General features: G+C 47.6%; 1 protein-coding gene across 1 annotated transcript in view; it reads right to left on the bottom strand.

Annotated features, from left to right (window-relative positions):
- Window positions 1-1,255: 1,255 nt before the first annotated feature.
- The window catches only part of LOC119972150 (calcium/calmodulin-dependent 3',5'-cyclic nucleotide phosphodiesterase 1C-like), a 241,394-nt gene continuing 216,906 nt past the window's right edge, over window positions 1,256-25,743 (bottom strand). The window contains exons 3-4 of the mRNA XM_038808480.1: window positions 1,573-1,727; window positions 1,256-1,381 (exon numbers count right to left, since the gene is read on the bottom strand). Coding sequence (XP_038664408.1) covers window positions 1,256-1,381; window positions 1,573-1,727 — 281 coding nt within the window. The remainder of the gene's footprint in view (window positions 1,382-1,572; window positions 1,728-25,743) is intronic.

Below are 25,743 nucleotides of genomic sequence, written 5' to 3'. Positions count from 1 at the left end.
TCGCTTATCTCCTCAGCCTCCACACACAACTTCCCACCACTGTCCTTGACTGGCCCTACTCTTACCTCGTCTCAGCTCTCTCTTTAGATCCTTCCTCGCTTCCTTGTAAATATCAAGCGCCCCAACTGAAACTTCACGCCTCATCTTTACATAGGCCTCCTTCTTCCTCTTAACAAGAGATTCCACTTCTTTGGTAAACCACGGTTCCCTCGCTCGACCCCTTCCTCCCTGCCTGACTGGTACGTACTTATCAAGAACATGCAATAGCTGTTCCTTGAACAAACTCCACATATCCAGTGTGCCCAACCCTTGCAGCCTACTTCTCCAACCAACACATCCTAAGTCATGTCTAATGGCATCATAATTGCCCTTCCCCCAGCTATAACTCTTGCCCTGCGGGGTATACTTATCCCTTTCCATCACTAACGTAAAGGTCACCGAATTGTGGTCACTGTTTCCAAAGTGCTCACCTACCTCCAGATCTAACACCTGGCCTGGTTCATTACCCAAAACCAAATCCAATGTGGCCTCGCCTCTTGTTGGCCTGTCAACATATTGTGTCAGGAAACCCTCCTGCACACATTGTACAAAGAATGACCCATCTAATGTACTCGAACTATATCTTTTCCAGTCAATATTTGGAAAGTTAAAGTCTCCCATAACAACTACCCTGTTACTTTCGCTCTTTTCCAGAATCATCTTCGCCATCCTTTCCTCTACATCCCTAGAACTATTAGGTGGCCTATAGAAAACTCCCAACAGGGTGACCTCTCCTTTCCTGTTTCTAACCTCAGCCCATACTACCTCAGAAGAAGAGTCCCCATCTAGCATCCTTTCCGCCACCGTAATACTGTCCTTGACTAGCAGCGCCACACCTCCCCCTCTTTTGCCCCCTTCTCTGAACTTACTAAAACACCTAAACCCCGGAACCTGCAACAACCATTCCTGTCCCTGCTCTATCCATGTCTCTGAAATGGCCACAACATCGAAGTCCCAGGTACCAACCCATGCTGCCAGTTCCCCTACCTTATTTCGTATACTCCTGGCATTGAAGTAGACACACTTCAAACCACCTACCTGAACACTGGCACCCTCCTGCGAAGTCAAATCTGTGCTCCTGACCTCTATACTCTCAATCTCCCGTACCCTAAAACTACAATCCAGGTTCCCATGCCCCTGCTGAATTAGTTTAAACCCCCCCAAAGAGCACTAACAAATCTCCCCACTAATTCCTTAACTTAGTCAAAAAAAAACCTCAATATCCATGCAATTTCATTTTTGTCAAGTTTTTACAAAATCCATACGCTGCATCACTTTCAAAGTACTTTGAGCCCAAAACAAGAGGCTCCTCAAACATTTCTTTGCTCATGAAGTGTTTGTCCTTTTAGAAGCAGGGGAAATGCATGTGCATGCTTTAACATAAATAATTTCCATTAGTTTTAAGTGTATCACTAGCCAGGAAAACAGCAGAACAAAGGTTAAATACAAAAAGAAACAGAAGAAGGTGTAAAAAAACAAGTCCATGGGCAGAGTTCAGCCATATGAAATTGCTAACCTGATCGCTGCCTTTACCAAAGCATCTGGGTTGTCAACAGAAAGAAACTCTTCTGCCAGGATTTCTTCCGGATTCTCTAAATCAATATCAATTCCTTTTTTTTCTTTTCTTTTTTCTTTTTTCCCTTCATGTCTTGCACCAGTATGTCTCAAAGTGGTCTGTGACTTGGAACCTAGAATTTGAGAGGAAAGGGGATAATAATTATAAAATAGAATCACTACAGTGCAGAAGGAGGCCATTTGGCCAATTGAATCTGCACCGACTCTCTAAAAAAGCACCCTACCTAATTCCACTCTCCCTCCCTATCCCCGTATACTCATAACCCCATCTAACCTGCACATTTTTGGACTGTGGGAGGAAATTGGAGCACTTGGAGGAAACACACAGACACAGGGAAAAAGTGCAAACTCCACACAGTGACCCAAGGCCGGAATTGAACCTGGGTCCCTGGCACTGTGAGGCATCAGTGCTAACCACTGTGCCACCTGGCCACCCAAATAGTTCTGGGTAGTCCTTTTAAATTATGATGTTCTCTTGGACACATCTATATGTTTATTCTTTCTGTAGATATTAGTAAATTACATAATTTACATTATGTCCTGACATGATACTTTGAAGTATTTTTAATTATTTGGTATATTGGTTGAAAAACAAGAACTCAGCAAGAAGGACTCATCCTTCGCTCACTTAGCGATAGCTATACACCAATCGTGGACAACAATTACAACAATAACTTGCATTTAACTAGCACAATTATCATTGCAAAAAAGCCTCAGGCACTTCACAGCACCATTATCAAACAACATTTCACATTGAACCAAATAAGGAGACTTTAGTAAAGGTGACTGACAGAAGTCTGCTTCCAGGGATGCATTAAAGGAGGAGAGTTGGAGAGCCAGAGACGTTCTGGGAAGAAATTACAGGAATTTTGGCTGAGTAGCTGAAGACAAAGCTGACAATACAATTTCAGGGTGATAAAAAGCAGGGATGAACAAGAGGCCAGAATTGGAGGAGCACATAGATCTTGGAGGGTTGCAGAGCTGGAGGAGGTTCACAGAGATAGGGAAAAGTGAAGATATGGAGTGATTTAAAAATGAACATGAGCCAGACAGGTCCATTGTAAGTCAATGTGTATGATGCATGAGCGTGACTTGGTATGAGGTAGGATCCAAGTGATTGAGTTTCGAATTAATTCAAGTTAGAAAAAGTGAGACGTGTAGTATTCGGATGTTCAAGGCTGAAAGGGTTAATATGTGAAACTGGCAAAGCAGTGACGCCCACATGATGATGTAAGAGAGTCACATGATGATGAGTCTAAAAGGAGAAATTTCATAGCTCAGACTGAGTAATAGCCACAGTCTTGTACATTTGTAGATAATTGTATTTATCCAATGAATCACTTATTGTTCAGACCATCTATATCTCTGCAATTGTAATTAAGCCAGTCATAACCAACATATAACATGGTAGCAGCAGTGAAGGATCGTGCAATCTCTGAAAATTAACTTTAAAAACGTTTGCAAGTCTGATCTGAGAAAAGGTGCCACAACATAAGTACATAAGAACATAAGAACTAGGAGCAGGAGTAGGCCATCTGGCCCCTCAAGCCTGCTCCGCCATTCAATGAAATCATGGTTGATCTTTTGTGGACTCAGCTCCACTTTCCAGCCAGAACCCATAACCCTTAATCCCTTTATTCTTCAAAAAACTATCTATCTTTACCTTAAAAACATTTAATGAAGGAGCCTCAACTGCTTCACTGGGCAAGGAATTCCATAGATTCACAACCCTTTTGGTGAAGAAGTTCCTCCTAAACTTAGTCTTAAATCTACTTCCCCTTATTTTGAGGCTATGTCCCCTAGTTCTGCTTTCACCCGCCAGTGGAAACAACCTGCCCGCATCTATCCTATCCATTCCCTTCATAATTTTAAATGTTTCTATAAGATCCCCCCTCATCCTTTTCAATTCCAACGAGTACAGTCCCAGTCTACTCAACCTCTCCTCATAATCCAACCCCTTTAGCTCTGGGATTAACCTAGTGAATCTCCTCTGCACACCCTCCAGTGCCAGTATGTCCTTTCTCAAGTAAGAAGACCAAAATTGAACACAATACTCCAGGTGCGGCCTCACTAACACCTTATATAATTGCAACATAACGTCCCTAGTCTTAAACTCCATCCCTCTAGCAATGAAGGACAAAATTCCATTTGCCTTCTTAATCACCTGTTGCACCTGTAAACCAACTTTCTGTGACTCATGCACGAGCACACCCAGGTCTCTCTGCACAGCGGCATGCTTTAATATTTTATCATTTAAATAATAATCCCGTTTGCTGTTATTCCTACCAAAATGGATAACCTTACATTTGTCAACATTGTATTCCATCTGCCAGACCCTAGCCCATTCACTTAGCCTATCCAAATCCCTCTGCAGTCTTCCGGTATCCTCTGCACTTTTCGCTTTACCACTCGTCTTAGCGTCATCTGCAAACTTGGACACATTGTCCTTGGTTCCCAACTCCAAATCATCTATGTAAATTGTGAACAATTGTGGGCCCAACACGAATCCCTGAGGGACACCACTAGCTACTGATTGCCAACCAGAGAAACACCCATTAATCCCCACTCTTTGCTTTCTATCAATTAACCAATCCTCTATCCATGCTACTACTTTACCCTTAATGCCATGCATCTTTATCTTATGCAGCAACCTTTTGTGTGGCATCTTGTCAAAGGCTTTCTGGAAATCCAGATATACCACATCCATTGGCTCCCCCTTTTCTACTGCACTGGTAATGTCCTCAAAAAATTCCACTAAATTAGTTAGGCATGACCTGCCCTTTATGAACCCATGCTGCGTCTGCCCAATGGGACAATTTCTATCCAGATGCCTCGCTATTTCTTCCTTGGTGATAGATTCCAGCATCTTCCCTACTACCGAAGTTAAGCTCACTGGCCTATAATTTCCCGCTCTCTGCCTACCTCCTTCTTTAAACAGCGGTGTCACGTTTGCTAATTTCCAATCCACCGGGACCACCCCAGAGTCTAGTGAATTTTGGTAAATCATCATTAGTGCATCTGCAATTTCCCTAGCCATCTCTTTTAGCACTCTGGGATGCATTCCATCAGAGCCAGGAGACTTGTCTACCTTTAACCCCATTAGCTTGCCCATCACTACCTTCTTAATGATAACAATCATCTCAAAGTCCTCACCTGTCATAGCCTCATTTCTATCAGTCGCTGGCATGTTATTTGTGTCTTCCACTGTGAAGACCGACCCAAAAAACCTGTTCAGTTCCTCAGCCATTTCCTCATCTCCCATTATTAAAACTCCCTTCTCATCCTCTAAAGGACCAATATTTACCTTAGCCACTCTTTTTTGTTTTATATATTGGTAAAAACTGACGTTTTTGGTAAGCATTTAAAAACCTGCAAAGATATGGAGGCTGAGAAGCAGAGAAAAAAAACAACTGTTCAGCTTACTAAGGGCGACACCAGGGCGGGTCCATGGAAAATCCCAATCCAGCAGCAAATCAAAAAACCTGTTGACAATCAACGAAGTGCCAGCAAACTTTCAGAAGGGCTCAAAATATTCAGATGAATGCGGTAGGAAGCAGACATGGGTTTTGATACACCCACTGCCAGGTCTAAGGTCTGCGGGTGGTGCTATTACACATGGCACCCACGAGGCAGCAATTGAAAAAGAATCTGGCCGATTAAACCTCAATTCTCCCCCCTCGACCCCGGAACGAATTACGACCGGGTTGAGAATCTGCAATTTGGCCAAAATCAAGGTTCGAGCCCGGTGCTGAACAGATCTCCGTGCTCTTCTCCCTCACAGGTGGCGATAGCAAGGTTTGCATCCCATAATTACAGCAGCAGGCAAAATCTGCATTTGCATCAATTTACCTGTCGTCAGCAGGTTGGACCCAGTATGCTCCAGGCCTCCGTGATTCTCCGCCCAAATCAGATGGAAGTCATGTGGGCATGGTTCACTACAAGTATTTGCAATGGGGATTGGGCGCCATGGATGCTGAGAGAAGGTCATTCATCTTCATGCTATGGATCCTGGGGCTGGTTTAGCACAGTGGGCTAAACAGCTGGCTTGTATTGCAGAACAAGGCCAGCAGCGTGGGTTCAGTTCAATTCCCATACAAAGAACAAAGGACAAAGAAAAATTACAGCACAGTCACATTATTGGCAGGTCATCTGCCTGTATCAGGGTGGAGGATGAGATGCCTCTGCTCCACCCCATCCTGCATCTTGGTGAGGTATCTCTGAGAAACTTGGGGCTCTCTTCCTGACTGCCATCCCCCTAATTGGACTTGAAACAAGTGCTGGAGAGGTGTTTAAAAGGAGCGCCCACCTGATTGCTGAGATCAAGGGTGCAAAGTAATGGAAATGAAACAGAGTCCCATGTTGAGTGTGTTTTAATGGGTGTTTCCCGGCACTGGCTCTGTTATTAAATGAGACTCTACTTCATTTTGGGTCCTCGGTGAGGAAAACTCCACAGAGGCTGCACTTAGTCCCATTTCCTACACTAACGGGTGCCACTTGCCAGTGCAGGAAGAGATCTGGTGCTATTTTTAAATGGTGCCCTGATCGCCAGACACCCCACGATGGTCTCCGGATCCGTCCAATGTTGCAACTCACCTGTAAGAGGGTAATCGAGTCTCCCGCACGCCACCTCATAGGGCAGGGCACCCCTCGGCATGATGCCTGGCACAGACAAAATGCCACCTGGGCACCTTGGCACTGCTAGCCTGGGACCCTGGCAGTGTCCTTCCAAGCTGGCAGTGCCACCTGGGCACCCTGGCAGTGCCATGGTGGTAACTAGGTGGTGCTGTCAGGGTGCCAGACTGGTAGTGCCATGGTGCCTGGTACTCCCTGCCCAGAGCCTGACCACCAGGGACCCCTGATCGCCTGGGAGACCCCACAAAGTGCCAGTAAGCCTGGTCTACGTTGGTGGAGACCAGTGCTAAATGATGCTCACTTGGGGTCTCCTTGGCATGGGGGTTAGATCTGATGCCTTGGGTAACTCCAGCTCCAGCATAGTCAAGTGAGCCTGACTTCACTCCCATTGTCGGCACCATCCAGATCGTGACACCTCACAAAATCTCGTTAGATCTCGAAGATGTAACGAGCTGAATAAATCTTGTGAGAGACCACTCACAAGATCAACCGGCTTTGCCGCGCCCCGCCTCTGGTGTGGCCATTCGGTTGTAATATCGGGGCAAGTGAATCAGAGACAAGTTGTCATGAGCACGGCATGAAACACGCAAGAAATTTTATTTTCAAAGTGTTCAAAGTTAGGCCGCATTTTCTCGCCGGCAACACTAGTGGGATTCTCTTTCACTGAAACCGATACTTTAAAATACTTCAGAACTCCGCCTTCTGTATTTGCTGTGGGATTATTAATGGAAAAATGAACCACACCAAAACTGACGGGTTGGGAAATATAAATCCAAGCAAAATACCTTTCTGTGGTGGGAGGAGAAATCAGGGCTGCTTAAATTACTCCTATCTTGCAAGGATACAGTGTAATAATAAGGTTCTTGAATCCAGACCTGTAGAATTGTGTAACCTTTGGGCTCCTAACCTAAGGAAGAAGATATTTGCCTCAGAGAGGGTGCAACCGAGGTTCAACTGATTGACTCTTGGTATGTCCTGGGTTGTCCTATCTGAAGAGATTGAAAACAGTTTATAATCTTTGGGGTTTAGAGGAATAAATGATGATACTGAGATATATATTTCTGAGGGCTTGGTAGAATAGATACTGAGTGGCCGTTTCCCTGTCCTAATAATCTAAAACTGGGGAATCTTTGAATCAGCATACGCTGTTATCTATTTCAGACTGAGGAGAGAAGAAATTACTTCAATCAGAGGTTTGTGCATTTTTGGAATGCTCTACCAGAGAGGATACTCAGTTGATGATGTGTGTTCAACACGGCAATCAGGAGGGCAAAAAGGGGACATGAGATTGTCTTGGCACATAAGGCAAAGGAAAATCCAAAGAGTTTTTACAGATACATAAACGGTAAAAGGGTGACTAGGGAGAGGGTAAGGTTTCTTAAGGATAAAAAGGTCATCTATGTGCAGATCCACAAGGGATGGGAGAGGTCCTAAATGAATATTTCTCGTCAGTATTTACTGTTTAATGAAAGACACGGATTTTAGGGAAATTGGGGAATTAAAAACTGATGTCTTGAGGAGTGTACATATTACAGAGAAGGAGGTGCCGGAGGTATTAAAGCATATCAGGATAGATAAATTCCTGGGACCTGATGAAATGTATCTCAGGATGTTGTGGGAGGTTAGGGAGGAAACTGCCTGCCTCCTAGCTGAGATATTTGAATCATCGACAGCCGCAGGAGAGGTGCCTGAAGATCGGAGGGTAGCAAATGCTGTGCCATTGTCTAAGAAGGGATGTAGGGATAAGCCTGGGAACTACAGACCATTTAGCCTTACTTCTGTAGTGGGTAAATTGTGGGAAGGTATTCTGAGGGACAGGATGTTCAGGCATTTAGACAGGCAAGGGCTAATTAGGGAAAGTCAGCATGGCTTTGTAAGGGGAGAGCCATGTCTCACCAATTTGACTGAGTTTTTTAAAGGGGAAACCAAGAAGGTAAATGAGGGCAGTGCAGTCGACATTATCTACACGGACTTTAGCTCGGCCTTTGACAAGGTACCCGCATGGTAGGTTGTTGCAAAAGGTTAAATCTCACGGAATCCAGGGTGATGTAGTCAATTGGATACAAAATTGACTTGGCGACCGAAGCCAAAGGATGGTTGTGGAGGGTTGTTTTTCAAACTGGAGGCCTGTGACCAGCAGTGTGCCTCAGGGATCGGTGCTGGGTCCACTGTTATTTGAAATGAAAATCACTTATTGTCACGAGTAGGCTTCAATGAAGTTACTGTGAAAAGCCCCTTGTCGCCACATTCCGGCGCCTGTTCGGGGAGGCTGGTATGGGAATTGAACCGTGCTGCTGGCTTGCCTTGGTCTGCTTTAAAAGCCAGCAATTTAGCCCAGTGTGCTAAACCAGCCCCTATATATTAATGATTTGGATGAGAATGTAGGAGGCATGGTTAGTAAGTTTGCAGATGACACCAAGATTGGTGGCATAGTTGATAGTGAAGAACGTTATATAAGATTACAACAGGATCTTGACCAATTCGGCCAGTGGGCCGATGAATAGCAGATGAAGCTTAATTTGGATAAATGTGAGGTGATGCATTTTGGTAGATCAAATCAGGGCAGGACCTACTCAGTTAATGGTAGGGGGTTGGGAGAGTAACAGAACAAAGAGATCTATGGGTACAGGTCCATAACTCCTTGAAGGTGGAGTCGCAGGTGGATAGGGTGGTGAAGAAGGCATTCAGCATGCTAGGTTTTATTGGTCAGAATATTGAATACAGGAGTTGGGATGTCTTGTTGAAGTTGTACAAGACATTGGTAAGACCACACATGGAATAATCTGTTCAATTCTAGTCACCCTATTACAGGAAAGATATTGTTAAATTAGAAAGAGTGCAGAAGAGATTTATGAGGATGCTACCAGGACTTGATGGTCTGAGTTATAAGGAGAGGCTGGATAGGCTGGGACTTGTTTCCCTGGAGCATAGGAGGCTGAGGGGTGATCTTCTTGAGATCTATAAAATAATAACGGACATAGATAACGTAGACATCTTTTCCCAAAGGTAGAGGTGTCTAGAACTAGAGGGCATAGGTTTAAGGTGAGAGGGGAGAGATACAAAAAAGATCCATCCTATCCACGTCTTTGTCAAGATGCCTTTTGAATGCCATTAATGTATCTGTTAAAGTTGGGAAGAGCAAGTAATCAGAATTGAAGTTGTACAGCTGGAGGAGATGGGGTGGGTGGGGAGTGTCATGCAGATTTGAAAACAAAGCTGAATATTTTAAATTTTAAGCATTGTACAGAGGTATGGTTGAATTATACCTAATCTGAGTTACACATGATTTTCATTGCAGAGAAAATCTAAGAAAAAGGCAATAAATTAGCAAGAAAAAGCAACAGACCTGAGGATTGGGAACAATTTAAAATTCAGCAAAGGCAGGCCAAGGGATTGATTTAGAAAGGGAAAATACAATTTGAAAGTTAACTAGGGGGGAACATAAAAACTGACTGTAAAAGTTTCTCTAGGTGTATGAATAAAAAAATTAATAAAAACTATTGTGGACCCCTGATAGTCAGAAATGCAGGAATTCATAACAGGGAACAAAGAAATGGCTGAGGAACTAAATTTGTAAGTTTTGCTTCTGTCTTCACAAAGGAAGACATGAATAATGTACCAGAAATTCTGAGAAGCACAATTTTCGTGAGGAGCTGAAGGAAATTAGTATCAGTAAATAAATGGTTTAGATTAAATGAATGGGATTGAAGGTGGACAAATCTCCAGTGCCTGATGATCTTCATCCCAGAGTAATTAAGGAAGTGGCCCTTGATCCATTGGTGGTCATTTTCCAAAATTCTTTGCACTCTGAAATGGTTCCTCCAGATTGGAGGGTAGCGAATGTAACCCCATTATTCAAAAGGGGAGGGAGAGAGAAAACAGGGAACTATCAACCAGTGAGCCAAACATCAGTGGTAGGGAAGTTGCTGGAGTCAGTTGCCAAGGATTTCATAACACCGCATTTGGAAACCAATGGTATAATCAGACAAAGTCATCATGGATTTACGAAAGGAAAATCATGCTTGACAAACCGACTACAATTCTTTGGCATTGACAAGATGGTCTGAATTACCTCCTTCTGTGCTGAAACTTTTCTATGATTCTATGTAATTTGTAGAATTGACCAGAGAGAACTGGTGGATTTAGTATTTAGACTTTCAGACGGCTTTTGACAAGGTCTCACATGGCAGATTAATATGTAAAGTTCAAGCACATGGGATGACGTATCATGTCTTCAGATGGATAGAAAGCTGATTAGTGGACAAGAGCCAAAAGATAAAATAACTGGATCATTTTCTGATTGGCAGGCGGGGTGCCACAGGGATCTGTGCAACTCACGTTTTATATTAATGATTTGGGAAAGGGAACCAAATTTCCAGATGATTCAAAGTTGGGTGGGAGGGTGAGCTGTGAGGAGGATGCAGAGATGCTTCAGTTGTATTTGGACAGGCTGAGTGAGTGAGTACGTGCATGGAAGATGTAGTATAATGTGGATAAATGTAAGGTTATCTGCTTTGATAGCAAAAATAGGAAGGCAGATTATTATTTGAATAGGTGTAAATTGAGAGAGGTGGATACTCAGCGAGACCTTGGGGTCCCCGTGCATCAGCCGCTGAAGGTATGCGCGCAGGTGCAGCAGGCAGTAATGAAATGAAAATTGCTTATTGTCACAAGTAGGCTTCAAATGAAGTTACTGTGAATAGCCCCTAGTCGCCCCATTCCGGCGCCTGTTCGGGGACAATGGTAAAGAAGGCAAATGGAAAGTTGGCCTTCATAATGAGAAGATTTGAGTATCGGAACAGAGATGTTTTACTGCCATTGTACAAGGCATTGCAGTTTTGATGTCCTTATCTGCAGAAGTATGTTCTTGCAATGGAGAGAGTGCAGCAAAGGTTGACCAGGCTGATTCCTGGGATGGTGGGACTGTTATATGAGGAGAGATTAAGTGAGTAAGGATTATATTCATTGGAATTTAGAAGAGTCAGAGGGGACCTCATAGAAACTTCTAAAATTCTAACAGGATTAGACAGGGTAGATTCAGAAAGAAGGTGTTTGAAGGTGACGGAGTCCAGAACTAGAGGTCGTAGTTTGAGGATAAGGGGTAAACCTTTTAGGACTGGGGTGAGAAGAAATCTATTCACCCAGAGATTGGTGAATCTGTGGAATTCGCTACCACAGAAAATAGTTGAGGCCAAAATGTTGTGTAATTTCAAGAAAGAATTAGACATAGCTCTTTGGGCGAAAGGGATCACGGGATATGGAGGAAAAGCAGAGTCAGGGTATTGAACTTGATGATCAGCCATGATCATAACAAATGGCAGACCTGGCTTGAAAGACCGAATGGCCTCCTCATGCTTCTATTTTCTATGTTTCTATGTTTCACTGCATAGCAAATCTAAGAAAAAGGCAAGGAACCGTGCAGACTGCCATATATGGCCTTTTTTGATCTCACAAAAGCCTTTGACTCTGTTAACTGCAATACCTTATGGAGTAACGTCAAATTGGGTTGTACTCAAAAATTTGATGCCATTCCCCACCTACTCCATGTTGACAGGCAAACCATGATCTTCACGAACAAAACCACCACAAACTCTGGGCGAGATTCTCCGGACTCACGACGGTTCGGAGAATAGCGGGCGTTGGAAATTTTTACGGCGACGCTGTTCCGACGCCCTCCCGCTATTCTCCGAACCCCGCAAAATGTCGGAGTCGCCATTCCCGACAAACGCCTCCTTCCCGCCCCTGACACGACCAGAATCACCACTGATAGCCCCCCCCGCTATTCACCGGCCCGGATGGGCCGAAGTCCCGACGTCATGGCGCCCTGTTTGCACGTCGTGAAACACACCTGCTTTGTAAATTCGTCAACCAGTCGGCCTGGCTGACGACAGCTTGGAGGAGGTCAGGGCACCACTCTGTGCACCGCTCAGCGCACCGCTCAGCGCACCGCTCAGCGCACCGCTCGAGTCTGGCCACAACGGGGAAGGCATCCCTGAGAACGGGAGGGGGTCCAGAGCGGGGGGAGTGTGGGGCGACGGGGGAGGCAGTGGGGGAGACGGGGGAGGCAGTGGGGGAGACGGGGGAGGCAGTGGGGGAGACGGGGGAGGCAGTGGGGCGCGACGGGGGAGGCAGTGGGGGGCGACGGGGGAGGCAGTGGGGGGCGACGGGGGCGGCAGTGGGGGGCGACGGGGGAGGCAGTGGGGGAGACGGGGGAGGCAGTGGGGGGGCGACGGGGAGGCAGTGGGGGGCGACGGGGGAGGCAGTGGGGGGCGACGGGGGAGGCAGTGGGGGGCGACGGGGGAGGCAGTGGGGGGCGACGGAGGGGGGGGGGGTTAGGTAGAGAGTGAGCCGTCCAACCCCGTAACAAAATGTCTGCCACCATGCCATGGTGTGCAGGTGACGAGGACACGGCCGCTGGTTCCCCTGTGGCTTACGGCCACAGGCCACTGACGCACCCGTGAGGAGGCCATAGTTTACTGGCCGTTGGATGCAGAAAGTGACCAGGGGTTAGGCTGCCCGCGTGTCAGCAGCGCGACCAGGCCACCGGGACACACTGGTATCCCATGGCTGGCGGCTGCCGAGGTGTCGACTAACCTCCGTCTAACATGTCCCGTTTCTCTGCCCCCCACCACCCTTCTGTAGGTTAGCACGATGTTTACGAACAGAACGGCGATGTTCTGTGCAGTGGTTGGGGCCGCTCTACTGGATTTGGAGATGCAGCAGCATCCACACCCACAACCCGCAGTGGCTGCAGGGCCAGCTGCAGCAGCAGAGGGAGGGGCCGAGGAGTTGCCAGTCGTCGAGCAGCATTGGGGGGGGGGAGGAGGAGGAGGAAGAGTTAGAGGAGAGAGTGAGGGTGCAGCCACGGCGCCAGAGGCGACGACCAAAGTCGAGGGTGTACCGTGTCCGGGTCTCTTTCCTAACAATGCCGGACATCACCTGCAGGAGAAGACTCCGGCTGAGTAGGCAGACGGTGATACATATCTGCCAACTCCTGTCGCACCTCGCCCCACGTGGAACGGGGGGAGGACACGCGATCCCGGTTGCCATCAAGGTGACGGTCGCTCTGAACTTCTATGCTACCGGCTCCTTCCAGTCTCCGAGCGGGGACGTCTCCAGGATCTCCCAGTCATCGGTGCACAGGTGCATCCGGGATGTGACCGACGCCCTCTATGCCATCGCGGACCGCTACATCACCTTTCCCGAGGACCAAGCAAGTCAAGACTCACGAGCCCGTGGATTTGCCAGTGTGGCTGGGATACCGAGGGTTCAGGGGTCAATCGACTGTGTTCACGTCCCCATGCGCCCGCCTGCTGTGGACAAGGAAGTGTTCACAAACAGGAGGGGGACATACTCCATTAATGTCCAGGTGGTATGCGACGCCCACATGAGGTTCATGAACGTCTGTGCAAGGTTCCCAGGGAGTGTGCATGACTCCTACATACTAGCGCAGTCGTTCATCCCTGCGATGTTTGAGGGACGTCCCCCCCGGCTGAGGGGCTGGTTGCTAGGCGACAGGGGTTATCCGCTGAGGTCTTGGCTGATGACGCCTATACGGAGGCCTCAGACAAATGCGGAAACACGATACAACGAGGCCCATGCAGCAACCAGGGGTGTGGTGGAGCGCTGCCTTAGCCTCCTGAAGATGAGATTCAGGTGCCTGGACCGCTCCGGAGGGGCCCTGCAGTACCAGGCCGACAGGGTCGCTTGCATTGTAGTGGTCTGCTGTGCGCTGCACAACATCGCGATGCAGAGGGGAGATGACCTGCTGCAGGAGGCGGAGGGAGAAGCTAGTGGCAGTGGTGCCAGCACAGAGGAGGAGGAGGAGGAGGAGGCGAGGGAGGAGGAGGAGGAGGAGGAGGCTGGCGGAGTGGCGGGCGCAGAACGCAGACACGACCCAGGTGCTGGTGATGTCCAGGAGGCGGCACGACGGACCCGGCAAGGACGGCGGGCACGCGACGCCCTGGTGGCAGCACGGTTCACGCATCGCATGTGACGTCCCCGATGAACACCAAACCACCACCTGCATCGCTAGTCATGCAGAGGGTCACCACACAACTGCCACCACCACAACCCCCCCCCCCCCCCCTCCTCAGTGTACACTGCTCCACTTCGACATGACGCTTATCACTGGGTACTGACGGAATGGCACAACATTGATGGCTGTGTCAGCGGGTGTGATCAGTGCCATGTGGAATGATGACAGCCCGCTCTGCGAAGAGCTGTGAGCTCAGAATCGTTAGAGAGAGTCTGACCCATGGCAATAGCTGAACCATCCACCTTGGTGGCCGCTGAGTTCGTCACTGACACTCATCACGTGCCCGCGTGGGCTAGCTGTGGGAGGGGGTAGGGGCAGGGACTGCACACCCGGCACCGAGGTTTCACCACCCGTCACCCCCAGCGACACTCGGTCACCATCACGATTCCTGTGGCTGTGGAACAATCACACGGTATTACAAGTAAGGTGGAACAGTGCGTTTAATATTAACAATTATTTACAGGTGCCCTAGCCCCTACAACTAAACTGTGCCCTTCACCCGTGCCAACTTACTCAGTGTCTATCTTAGTTGCCTTACGGGCCCTACCACTACGTCTAAGTGACTCCCCAGATGATACAGCAGGAGTGGAGGAGGATTGCTGCGAATCGCCCCCCTCGACTCGTTTCTCCTTGGCTAAGCGTTTCCTGGGGCGACCAGGCCTTGATGGGCCAGGCTGCTCTGCGGGCGTCTCGGGTGACATTGTGCCACCCTGCTCTGCCTGCTGCCCACCCGATGCACCAGGGATGGGACGGGGGGAGGCCGAGAATTCCGGGACGTCCCGTGATGGAGTTAATGGGACGGGCCCCGAAACCTCCTCCTCCCTCGGGGAGCCCGGTGGCCCCCGGGCCTCACTTTGGGACAGAGGTGCGAGCGGGGAGGTGCCCCGTCGCACCACCGACACCTGGCGCTGCCAGTCCTGGAGGCCTGCAACGGTATCTACCAGGATCCGAAGGTTTGCAGAGACGGAGTCCAGGGAGTTAAACATTCCCACCAGGGACTGTGCGACCTCAACCTGTGTGTGCACGACGCCATCCAGCACATGTGTCAGGCGGTTGATGGTCTCCGCGACCGACTGCTGCGACTGTGCTATCGACTGCTGGGACTGGGCCATGACCTGCTGAGACTGGGCCATGACCTGCTGAGACTCGGCCATGGCCCGCAGGGCGCCGGCAATGTCGTTTTGGCTCTGGCACATTGCTGCCTGTGAGAGGGCAACCCTGTCCAGGGCCGAGGATGACGCGTGCACATTAACCCCAACGTCTTGCATAACCTGACCCATTGCCTCCACCGCGGATGCCACCGTGCGGTGTCGGACTGGGTCTCTGCCATGAGCGGCACCACACCCTGCTCTTGGACGCGGTTCGACTCCTCTAACAGCGTCTGCAGAGCCAGGAAGGCAGCCCTCCTCCCGCCATTGTTTCCCTGGGTTTCCTGAGGCATCGGCTGTGCGGGTGGGTTGATAAACTCCAGGAACTCAGAAAACGTCTGGGAGCCAGCTGCATCCTGGGCCTGGTCTGGCCTCCGCGAGTCTGGGCCCTCTGTTGCTCCGACCTCCACCTGCTGTACCTGCTCAGCTGTGATGTGCCAACCAGACTGTGCCCCAGGAGACTCATCACTAAATAGGCCCGCCGGGGTGTGTGTCTCTGGGATGATGGATGTGGTGGGAGAAAGCAGTGCCGCAAGCCCGACGCTCTCAATGTTTAGGGCCTCCTCCAGGGTGTGGGGCTGCTCAGCGACAGGAGGGTTGTCCCTGGCCATTTCTGGTGGTGGTGGGGGACTTCGAACCCTCTGTGCGTCCTGGTCCGCAGATTGGGTTGGGGCGGATAGGGCTGCCCGCTGATCGGGCACCCTCTGTTGTGAGGCCCCGGGTGAGGTGGCGGCAGATTCCTGTGTCCGTCTGGAGGCAGACGGCCCTGGTCGTTCGGCATCACGTCCTAGGGAAGAGAATGAGACGGGTTATTTCGATTTGCTCGGCAGGCCGCTGGACGGTCCCAGTGGGCAGGGTTTGTGAAGGGACAGAGGATGGGGGAGGTGTCCCAGTGGGCAGGGTGTGTGAAGGGACAGAGGATGGGGGAGGTGTCCCAGTGGGCAGGGTGTGTGAAGGGACAGAGGATGGGGGAGGTGTCCCAGGTTGCAGGGTTTGTGAAGGGACAGAGGATGGGGGAGGTGTCCCAGTGGGCAGGGTGTGTGAAGGGACAGAGGATGGGGGAGGTGTCCCAGTGGGCAGGGTGTGTGAAGGGACAGAGGATGGGGGAGGTGTCCCAGTGGGCAGGGTGTGTGAAGGGACAGAGGATGGGGGAGGTGTCCCAGTGGGCAGGGTGTGTGAAGGGACAGAGGATGGGGGAGGGGTGAGTGTTTGTCAGGGAGGGTTGTCTCACTTGCTGCAGTTCCGCCAACCTCGCATTGCGCGATATCGCGGGTGGCAGACCCCCCAACAAGGTCCAGGGCCCTCTGTTCAAAGGTGCTGAGGGGGTGCAGGTTGGGCGAACCCCCTCCAGTCTTGTGCCGCTCACGGTGGTTATGAGCGGCCTTGGCCTGTTGGGGGAGGGAACATAGGTAGATCATTACAAAACGGTAGGTATCAGCAGTCCGTTCAGATACTGGCACAGTTTGGGGGGGGCAAGTTGTCATAAGACGATTGCATCTCTCCTCGGGGCCAGAGCCCTGGGTCTGCGACAACTTTGTGAACCATCCTCAAATAACTCTGCCCCAATCCCTCTCCCCCCGCCCCCCCCCCCCGTCCCGTGCCGGGGGGGGGGGGGGGGGGGGGGGGGGGGGGGTGCTTAAGTTAAGGGGGAGGGATGGTTGTGACTAGGGGGCACCCTCATGGCACTTACCCTGGCAGACCTGGTGAGGTCGTGTAGCTTCTTCCTACATTGCTCAGCTGAGCGAGGGGTCTGCCCCACAGCACTGACGGCAGCAGCCACGTCACGCCAGGCCTGGCGTACCGCGCTGGCAGGTTGGCGATGCCCTCTCCGCGGGCGGATGATGCCCCTCCTCTGCTCCACGGCATCGAGCAGCGCCTCGACGTCAGCATCTACAAAGCGAGGAGCAGCTCTCCTCGGCTCCAACATCCTGCCCGACAGATTCTGTGGTCGCCCGCGCCTTTTTACGGCGTCGGGCGGCGTCACGTGGGCGTGATCGTGTCGTCGTCGCGTTCCGTCGTCATCACGCACGTAATTGACGCGGCCGCGCTACTAGCCCATTTCCAGGAAGTGAATCCGTCGGGAAATGAAGCCTTCGCGACCGTCGTAAAACGCTCCCGATTTTTACGACGGTTTTACGACTTTCCGCGGGTGCGGAGAATTTCGCCCTCTATTTCCGTAGAACTGTGGTCAAACAAGACAGTGTCACCACACCAATTCTGTTCTCCATCTTCCTCGCTGCAATACTGCACCTCACCTTCAAAAAATTACCCATAGGAATGGAGATAATATACAGAACAGTAGTTTTGGTTGTCTTCGTAGAAATCCAGTGTCAGCCATACCATGGACTTGCCCTGCTCAACAGAACAGGGGTAGGAATCAGGCAGCAGATCTTTGGATTGTGGGAAAGCTATGTAAACTTGGAGTTTGGAAGTATAAAAAGCATGGCTGAAGTTTTCAGGAACAAATGGGCTGGCAGGGCAGAAATAGTGACGTTAGAGAGGAAGAAGATGGATTTTGTGACAGAGATTATATGGAGTCAAAAGGCCAGTTTAGGGTCAAATATGATACTGAGATTTCAACCAACCCAATTCAGCCTGAGACATTTTCCAAAAAGAGAGGTGCAATTAGTAACAACTGAGTTTGTGCAGCGTCTGAGGACAATAGTTTTGTTCCTAAGAATCGCAATTTGTTCAAGATTGGACAAGGAGTCTGACACAACAAAGATGGAGGAATGACAAATGGGATTTTGGGTGTCATTAGCTTACATTAGTATCCCTGCACATTATCGCTAAGAGGCATCATTTCAAGGAGAATAGGACGGGCAAAGGATAGTTATCTGGAACATTCAGGTATAATAATGCAAAATCAGGAATGCAAAATGAAGTTTGCAGGGCAGCAGGGTAGCATGGTGGTTAGCATAAATGCTTCACAGCTCCAGGGTCCCAGGTTCGATTCCCGGCTGGGTCACTGTCTGTGTGGAGTCTGCACGTCCTCCCCCTGTGTGCGTGGGTTTCCTCCGGGTGCTCCGGTTTCCTCCCACAGTCCAAAGATGTGCAGGTTAGGTGGATTGGCCATGCTAAATTGCCCGTAGTGTCCTAATAAAAGCAAGATTAAGGGGGAGGTTGTTGGGTTACGGGTATAGGGTGGATACGTGGGTTTGAGTAGGGTGATCATGGCTCGGCACAACATTGAGGGCCGAAGGGCCTGTTCTGTGCTGTACTGTTCTATGTTCTATGTTCTATGAAGTAGATTCTCTGGCTTTAGCTAGATCGGCAAGAGTGAAACTAAACGCAGCAGACAGATAGACAATTGAGGAAAGGCATTGGATAATGCCTTGGATAAAGGAAGGGGCAGCATGGTAGCATGGTGGTTAGCATAAATGCTTCACAGCTCCAGGGGCCCAGGTTCGATTCCCGGCTGGGTCACTGTCTGTGTGGAGTCTGCACGTCCCCCCCGTGTGTGCGTGGGTTTCCTCCGGGTGCTCCGGTTTCCTCCCACAGTCCAAAGATGTGTGGGTTAGGTGAATTGGCCATGCTAAATTGCCCGTAGTGTCCTAAAAAGTAAGGTTAAGGGGGGGTTGTTGGGTTACGGGTATAGGGTGGATATGTGGGTTTGAGTAGGGTGATCATTGCTCGGCACAACATCGAGGGCTGAAGGGCCTGTTCTGTGCTGTACTGTTCTATATGTTCTATAAGTATAGTGCAGTATTTTGCATTAAAGGCTATAGAGAGGTTAAAAAGGAGAAAAGTGCACAGTCACAGAAAGTGAAGTTTTGATTGGAGCTATTCAGTGCTGTGGCAGTGGCTGGAAACTGATTGGGTAGTTTGAAATGTGAAGCAGGAAGAGAAATGTATTTTGATGCAACAAAACATTTCAGGACTTTGGGGAGTAAAGGGAGAACTCTGCACTTTCTAATTCTGGTGTGTGAATCTCCTGTTTTAACACTGCCAATGTTAGTAGCTGTGCCTTCAGTTGCCTGGGCCTTAATCTCTGGAATTCCCTAGAGAACTTTCTCCTCTCTATCTCTACTTCCTCCTCGAGAACACTCCGTGGACCCTACCTTTTCATTTTTCACTCAATATCTCCTTTTGTGGCTTGGTTTTATACTTCTTTGACAAATTCAAGAAAGCATCTTGGGATCTTTCAAAATGCTAATGTTCTTATTGAGATAAGCAGGTAGTTTGCAAGAAGGTCAACCGTGGATTTTTGAGAAGTCTGTTGACATCAATTTTGAAAGGAACTGGGACAGTACCAAAGGTGAGGGAATTATTCACAACGTATCTTTTAAATTACTCTCAATGGGATGAGAGAAGTATGGTAGACTGGGAGAAAATACTTTATGGTGAAACAGTTGAGGAACAGTGGAGAACCTTCCAAGTGATTTTTCACAGTGCTCAGCAAAGGTATATACCAACAAAAAGGAAGGACGGTAGAAAGAGGGAAAATTGGCCGTGGATATCTAAGGAAATAAGGGAAAGTATCAAATTGAAGGAAAAAGCATACAAAGTGGCAAAGACTAGTGGGAGACCAGAGGACTGGGAAATCTTTAGGGGGCAACAGAAAGCTACTAAAAAAGCTATAAAGAAGAGTAAGATAGATTATGAGAGTAAACTTGCTCAGAATATAAAAACAGATAGTAAAAGTTTCTACAAATATATAAAACAAAAAAGAATGGCTAAGGTAAATATTGGTCCTTTAGAGGATGAGAAGGGAGATTTAATAATGGGAGATGAGGAAATGGCTGAGGAACTGAACAGGTTTTTTGGGTCGGTCTTCACAGTGGAAGACACAAATAACATACCAGTGACTGATAGAAATGAGGCTATGACAGGTGAGGTCTTTGAGATGATTGTTATCACTAAGGAGGTAGTGATGGGCAAGCTAATGGGGCTAAAGGTAGACAAGTCTCCTGGCCCTGATGGAATGCATCCCAGAGTGCTAAAAGAGATGGCTAAGGAAATTGCAAATGCACTAGTGATAATTTACCAAAATTCACTAGACTGTGGGTCCCGGCGGATTGGAAATTAGCAAACGTGACACCACTGTTTAAAAAAGGAGGTAGGCAGAAAGCGGGTAATTATAGGCCAGTGAGTTTAACTTTGGTAGTAGGGAAGATGCTGAAATCTATCATCAAAGAAGAAATAGTGAGGCATCTGGATGGAAATTGTCCTATTGGGCAGACGCAGCATGGGTTCATAAAGGGCAGGTCGTGCCTAACTAATTTAGTGGAATATTTTGAGAACATCACCAGAGCGGTAGGTAATGGGGAGCCAATGGATGTGGTATATCTGGATTTCCAGAAAGCCTTTGACAAGGTGCCACACAAAAGGTTGCTGCATAAGATAAAGATGCATGGCATTCAGGGTAAAGTAGTAGCATGGATAGAGGATTGGTTAATTAATAGAAAGCAAAGAGTGGGGATTATTGGGTGTTTCTCTGGTTGGCAATCAGTAGCCAGTGGTGTCCCTCAAGGATTAGTGTTGGGCCCACAATTGTTCACAACTGACATAGATGATTTGGAGTTGGCGACCAAGTGCAATGTGTCCAAGTTTGCAGATGACACTAAGATGAGTGGTAAAGCGAAAAGTGCAGAGGATACTGGAAGTCTGCAGAGGGATTTGGATAGGTTAAGTGAAAGGGCTAGGGTCTGGCAGATGGAATACAATGTTGACAAATGTGAGGTTATCCATTTTGGTAGGAATAACAGCAAAAGGGATTATTATTTAAATGATAAAATATTAAAGCATGCCGCTGTGCAGAGAGACCTGGGTGTGCTAGTGCATGAGTCACAGAAAGTTGGTTTACAGGTGCAACAGATGCTTAAGAAAGTGAATGGAAATGTGTCCTTCATTGCTCGAGGGATGGAGTTGAAGACTAGGGAGGTTATGCTGCAATTGTATAAGGTGTTAGTGAGGCCACACCTGGAGTATTGTGTTCAGTTTTGGTCTCCTTACTTGATAAAGGACGTACTGGCGCTGGAGGGTGTGCAGAGGAGATTCACTAGGTTAATCCCAGAGTTGACGGGGTTGGATTACGAGGAGAGGTTGAGTAGACTGGGATTGTACTCGTTGGAATTTAGAAGGATGAGGGGGGATCTTATAGAAAACATATAAAATTATGAATGGAATAGATAGGATAGATGCGGGCAGGTTGTTTCCACTGGCGGCTGAAAGCAGAACAAAGGGGCATAGCCTCAAAATAAGTGGAAGTAGATTTAGGACTGAGTTTAGGAGGAACATCTTCACCCAAAGTGTTGTGAATCTATGGAATTCCTTGCCCAGTGAAGCAGTTGAGGCTCCTTCATTAAATGATTTTAAGATAAGGATAGATAGTTTTTTTTGAAGAATAAAGGGATTAAGGGTTATGGTGTTCGGGCCGGAAAGTGGAGCTGAGTCCACAAAAGATCAACCATGATCTCATTGAATGGCGGAGCAGGCTCGAGGGGCCATATGGCCTATTCCTGCTCCTAGTTCTTATGTTCTTATAATATGTGGGTGTCACTGGCAAGGCCAGCATCTGTTTCCCATCCTTACTTCCATTGAACTGAGGCTGAGTGCCTTGCTCAACCATTTCAGAGAACAGTTACAAACCAGCCACATTGCTGTGGGCCTGGAGTCACAGGTAGGCCAGACCAGGTAAGGACAGCAGATTTCCTTCCTGAAATTAGATTAGTGAACCAATTGGGTTTTGTTCTGGGACAATGGTTTCATGCTCACCATTGCTGAAACCAGCATTCAATTCCAGAGATTTTTGTATTAATTAAATTCAAATACCACCAGCTGTCATTGGGGGATTTGAACCCATGCCCCCAGAGCCTGGGCTTCGGAATTACTAGACCAGTGATGCCAGCACTCTGCCACCATCTATGAACTAGCTTGGAAGCCAAGTAGAAAATGCAGAAATATGTCCACTCCTCAATGCTGCTACACATTCCAACTAATTCTATCACCCCTGATATTATAAGATTAACGAGGTTAGTATTGTTCTCGCTGGAGTTCAGAAGAATGAAGAGGGGATCTCATAGAGACTTATAAAATTCTAACAGGACTAGACAGGGTAGATGCAGGGAAGATGTTACCAATGATAGGTGTGTCCAGAACCAGAGGTCACAGCCTGAGGATTCAGGGTAAACCATTTCGGACAGAGATAAGGAGACACTCCTTCACACAAAGAGTGGTGAGCCTGTGGAATTCATTACCACAGGAAGTAGTTGATGCTAAAATATATTCAAGAGGCGGCTAGATATAGCACTTGGGGAGAATGGGATCAAAGGCTATGGGGAGAAAGCAGGATTAGGCTATTGAGTTGGATGATCAGCCAAAAGGCCTCATCCTGCTCCTATCTTCTATGTATCTATGTATCTATGTAAATGCAGGGAAGATGTTACCAATGATGGGTGTGTCCAGAACCAAGGATCACAGTCTGACGATTGAGAGTAAACCATTTCGGACAGAGATGAGGAAACATTTAATAATAATAATAACCTTTCATTGTCACAAGTATGAAGTTACTGTGAAAAGCCCCTAGTCGCTATGTTCCGGCACCTGTTCGGGTTCTTCACACAAAGAGTGGTGAGTCTGTGGAATTCATTACCACAGGAAATAGTTGATGCCAAAACTTTGAATATATTCAAGAGGCTGCTAGATATAGCACTTGGAGAGAATGGGATCAAAGGCTTTGGGGAGAAAGCAGGATTAGGCTATTGAGTTGGATGATTAGCCATGATCGTGATAAATGGCAGAAAAGGCTCGAAGGGCCAAAAGGCCTCCTCCTGCTCCTATCTACTATGAATCTATGTATGTAATGTGATCTAGTATTGCTATAACTTCCAAAATTGATCTGAGAGACACAAGCTAGCTTAAATATTGTATTTATTTTTAATAATTTCTAATTGGTAGAATAGACCATTAGAACAGAATCAGGTTTCAATGAAAATTGAAGAATAATTACTTCTATGGTGCTTTGCTGACTCACAGCTTTGCTCATTAGGCATCGCAAAATAAGTGTGCAGCAACATGAAACCTGTGACCTATGCCCCTATCAAAAAGGTGAACACGTCTGTAATGATATGCATGAGCAATTCTGTAACCAGCGGGTGGCACGAGAACTGTGATATTGCAGCCTCGGGGAGTCTGAGTGAGGAGTCGTCATGGATAGTCCCTTGGCCGCAGAAAAATACTTTTCACTGTACTTCACTACATGTGACAATAAACCAAATCAAAACAAATCAAATCATCTGTTATGTTTAGTACTGGCTCTTCTATCCTAGCTGTTAACAGTTTACATTTTGTTAGTAGTATTAATATTTTTTTCTCCCCACGTTATTGTAATTTAATAAATTTTAACTAGTCACGAACAAGACATTCTTTGGTGCACTGACTCAATCATTGCAATGCATTAGAACATAACACGGTACCAGAAGTAGTGATCTGCGAATTGAAGATCTGAAGTAAAGAACTTATAATAATAATCTTTATTGTCACAAATAGACTTACGTTAATACTGCAATGAAGTCACCGTGAAAAGCGCATAGTCCCCACATTCCGCACCTGTTCGGGTACACGGAGGGAGAATTGAGAATATCCAAGTTACCTGACAGCATGTCTTTTGGGACTTGTGGAAGGAAACTAGAGCACCGGGAGGAAACCCACGCAGACACGGGGAGAACGTGCAGACTTCGCACAGACAGTGACCCAAGCCGGGAATCGAACCTAGGACCCTGGCACTGTGAAGCAACAGGGCTAACCACAGGGGTACCACGCAGCCCAGGAAACGGTACTACTAAAAAACATCTACTAATCAAAGGAGTATCAAAGGAACACACTTCAATGCTCAACTGGTCACCAAAGAAAAAGATGAATAGCTTGAAAACACCACAAATTCTTCATGTAATTGGTAATGTAGCTGCAAATTGGCGCACTTTTAAGCAGCAGTTTACCTTGTACGTAGCAGCCTGAGGTTTACACACACAGCATAATGAGCGAAAAATAGTGTTACTGCTCACTGTGATAGGTCCATGGACTATCAAAATCTTTAACAGCTTTGTATTTGAGCAAGAGGCAGACAGTGAGAACTTTATCATTAAAAATGTTGATGATCATTGTATCCCGAAGAAGTACAAAACTTTTGAAAGGTACATTTTCAGAACACACACACGTAGCAGACAGGCAAGTCATTGGACAGTTTTCTCCCGGATCTAAAATTAAAGCCTCAGATTTGTAATTTTGGCACATTAAAATCATCAATGATTAGGGATCAAATCGTATTTGGCATAAAAAATGATGAAGTGCGTGAATGTCTTTTGAGGGAGGATGAGCTCCAGCTCAAAGACGCAAGAAACATTTGCCATGCCACAAGTTAACTGTGCAGCAAATCAACACGTTAAACATGAGAAGTTTAGCGTAAAAATCGAGAATGAAGCTAACACCATAGACGTTGTGCCACACCCTAAAGTAAAACATGGTCTCAACATTGGTGGCCATTTTAAGTGATTGCCAGACGCAACCATTTTGTGTAAGCGGTGTGGAAATAGGCACTTACAGAGGCAATGTACCACCTTTGGCAAAATTTGTCCGAAGTGCAAGGGCAGAAACCACTTTGCCAAGCAATGTTTTTCCAACGAAAAAATCGACTCACAAAAACCTATAAACACTGTTGAAGAAATTAATTTAGAGAATACATTCTTCATTGATGGCATTGATAATGAAGACACAGCCAATGTAGCCAAGCAAAATTAAATGTCTTTGACGAACATTAGAAGTAGTAATAATTAAGCGTGTACTGTAAATAACAATAACTGTACAGTTTCTTTACTCATATCTTAGAACATAGAACATAGAACAGTACAGCACAGAACAGGCCCTTCGGCCCTCGATGTTGTGCCGAGCAATGATCACCCTACTCAAACCCACGTATCCACCCTATACCCGTAACCCAACAACCCCCCCCCCCCCCCCTCCGCCTTAACCTTACTTTTAAGTACACTACGGGCAATTTAGCATGGCCAATCCACCTAACCCGCACATCTTTGGACTGTGGGAGGAAACCGGAGCACCCGGAGGAAACCCACGCACACAAGGGGAGGACGTGCAGACTCCGCACAGACAGTGACCCAGCCGGGAACCGAACCTGGGACCCTGGAGCTGTGAAGCATTTATGCTAACCACCATGCTACCGTGCTGCCCCTACCCCTTAAACCTTTATAAATGTCAAACTCAACACAGGAGTGATAGTGAATCTTATCAGTATCACGGATATTGAAGCAATGAGAATCAAGCCCAAGATTTTGAACAGACCAGTATGTTTAAAAG

The sequence above is a fragment of the Scyliorhinus canicula genome, chromosome 10, assembly GCF_902713615.1.
Source record: "Scyliorhinus canicula chromosome 10, sScyCan1.1, whole genome shotgun sequence".
NCBI classification, from domain to species: domain Eukaryota; kingdom Metazoa; phylum Chordata; class Chondrichthyes; order Carcharhiniformes; family Scyliorhinidae; genus Scyliorhinus; species Scyliorhinus canicula.
The sequence above is the reverse complement of the archived record's forward strand: the minus strand, read 5'-3'. Positions and strand labels throughout refer to the sequence as shown.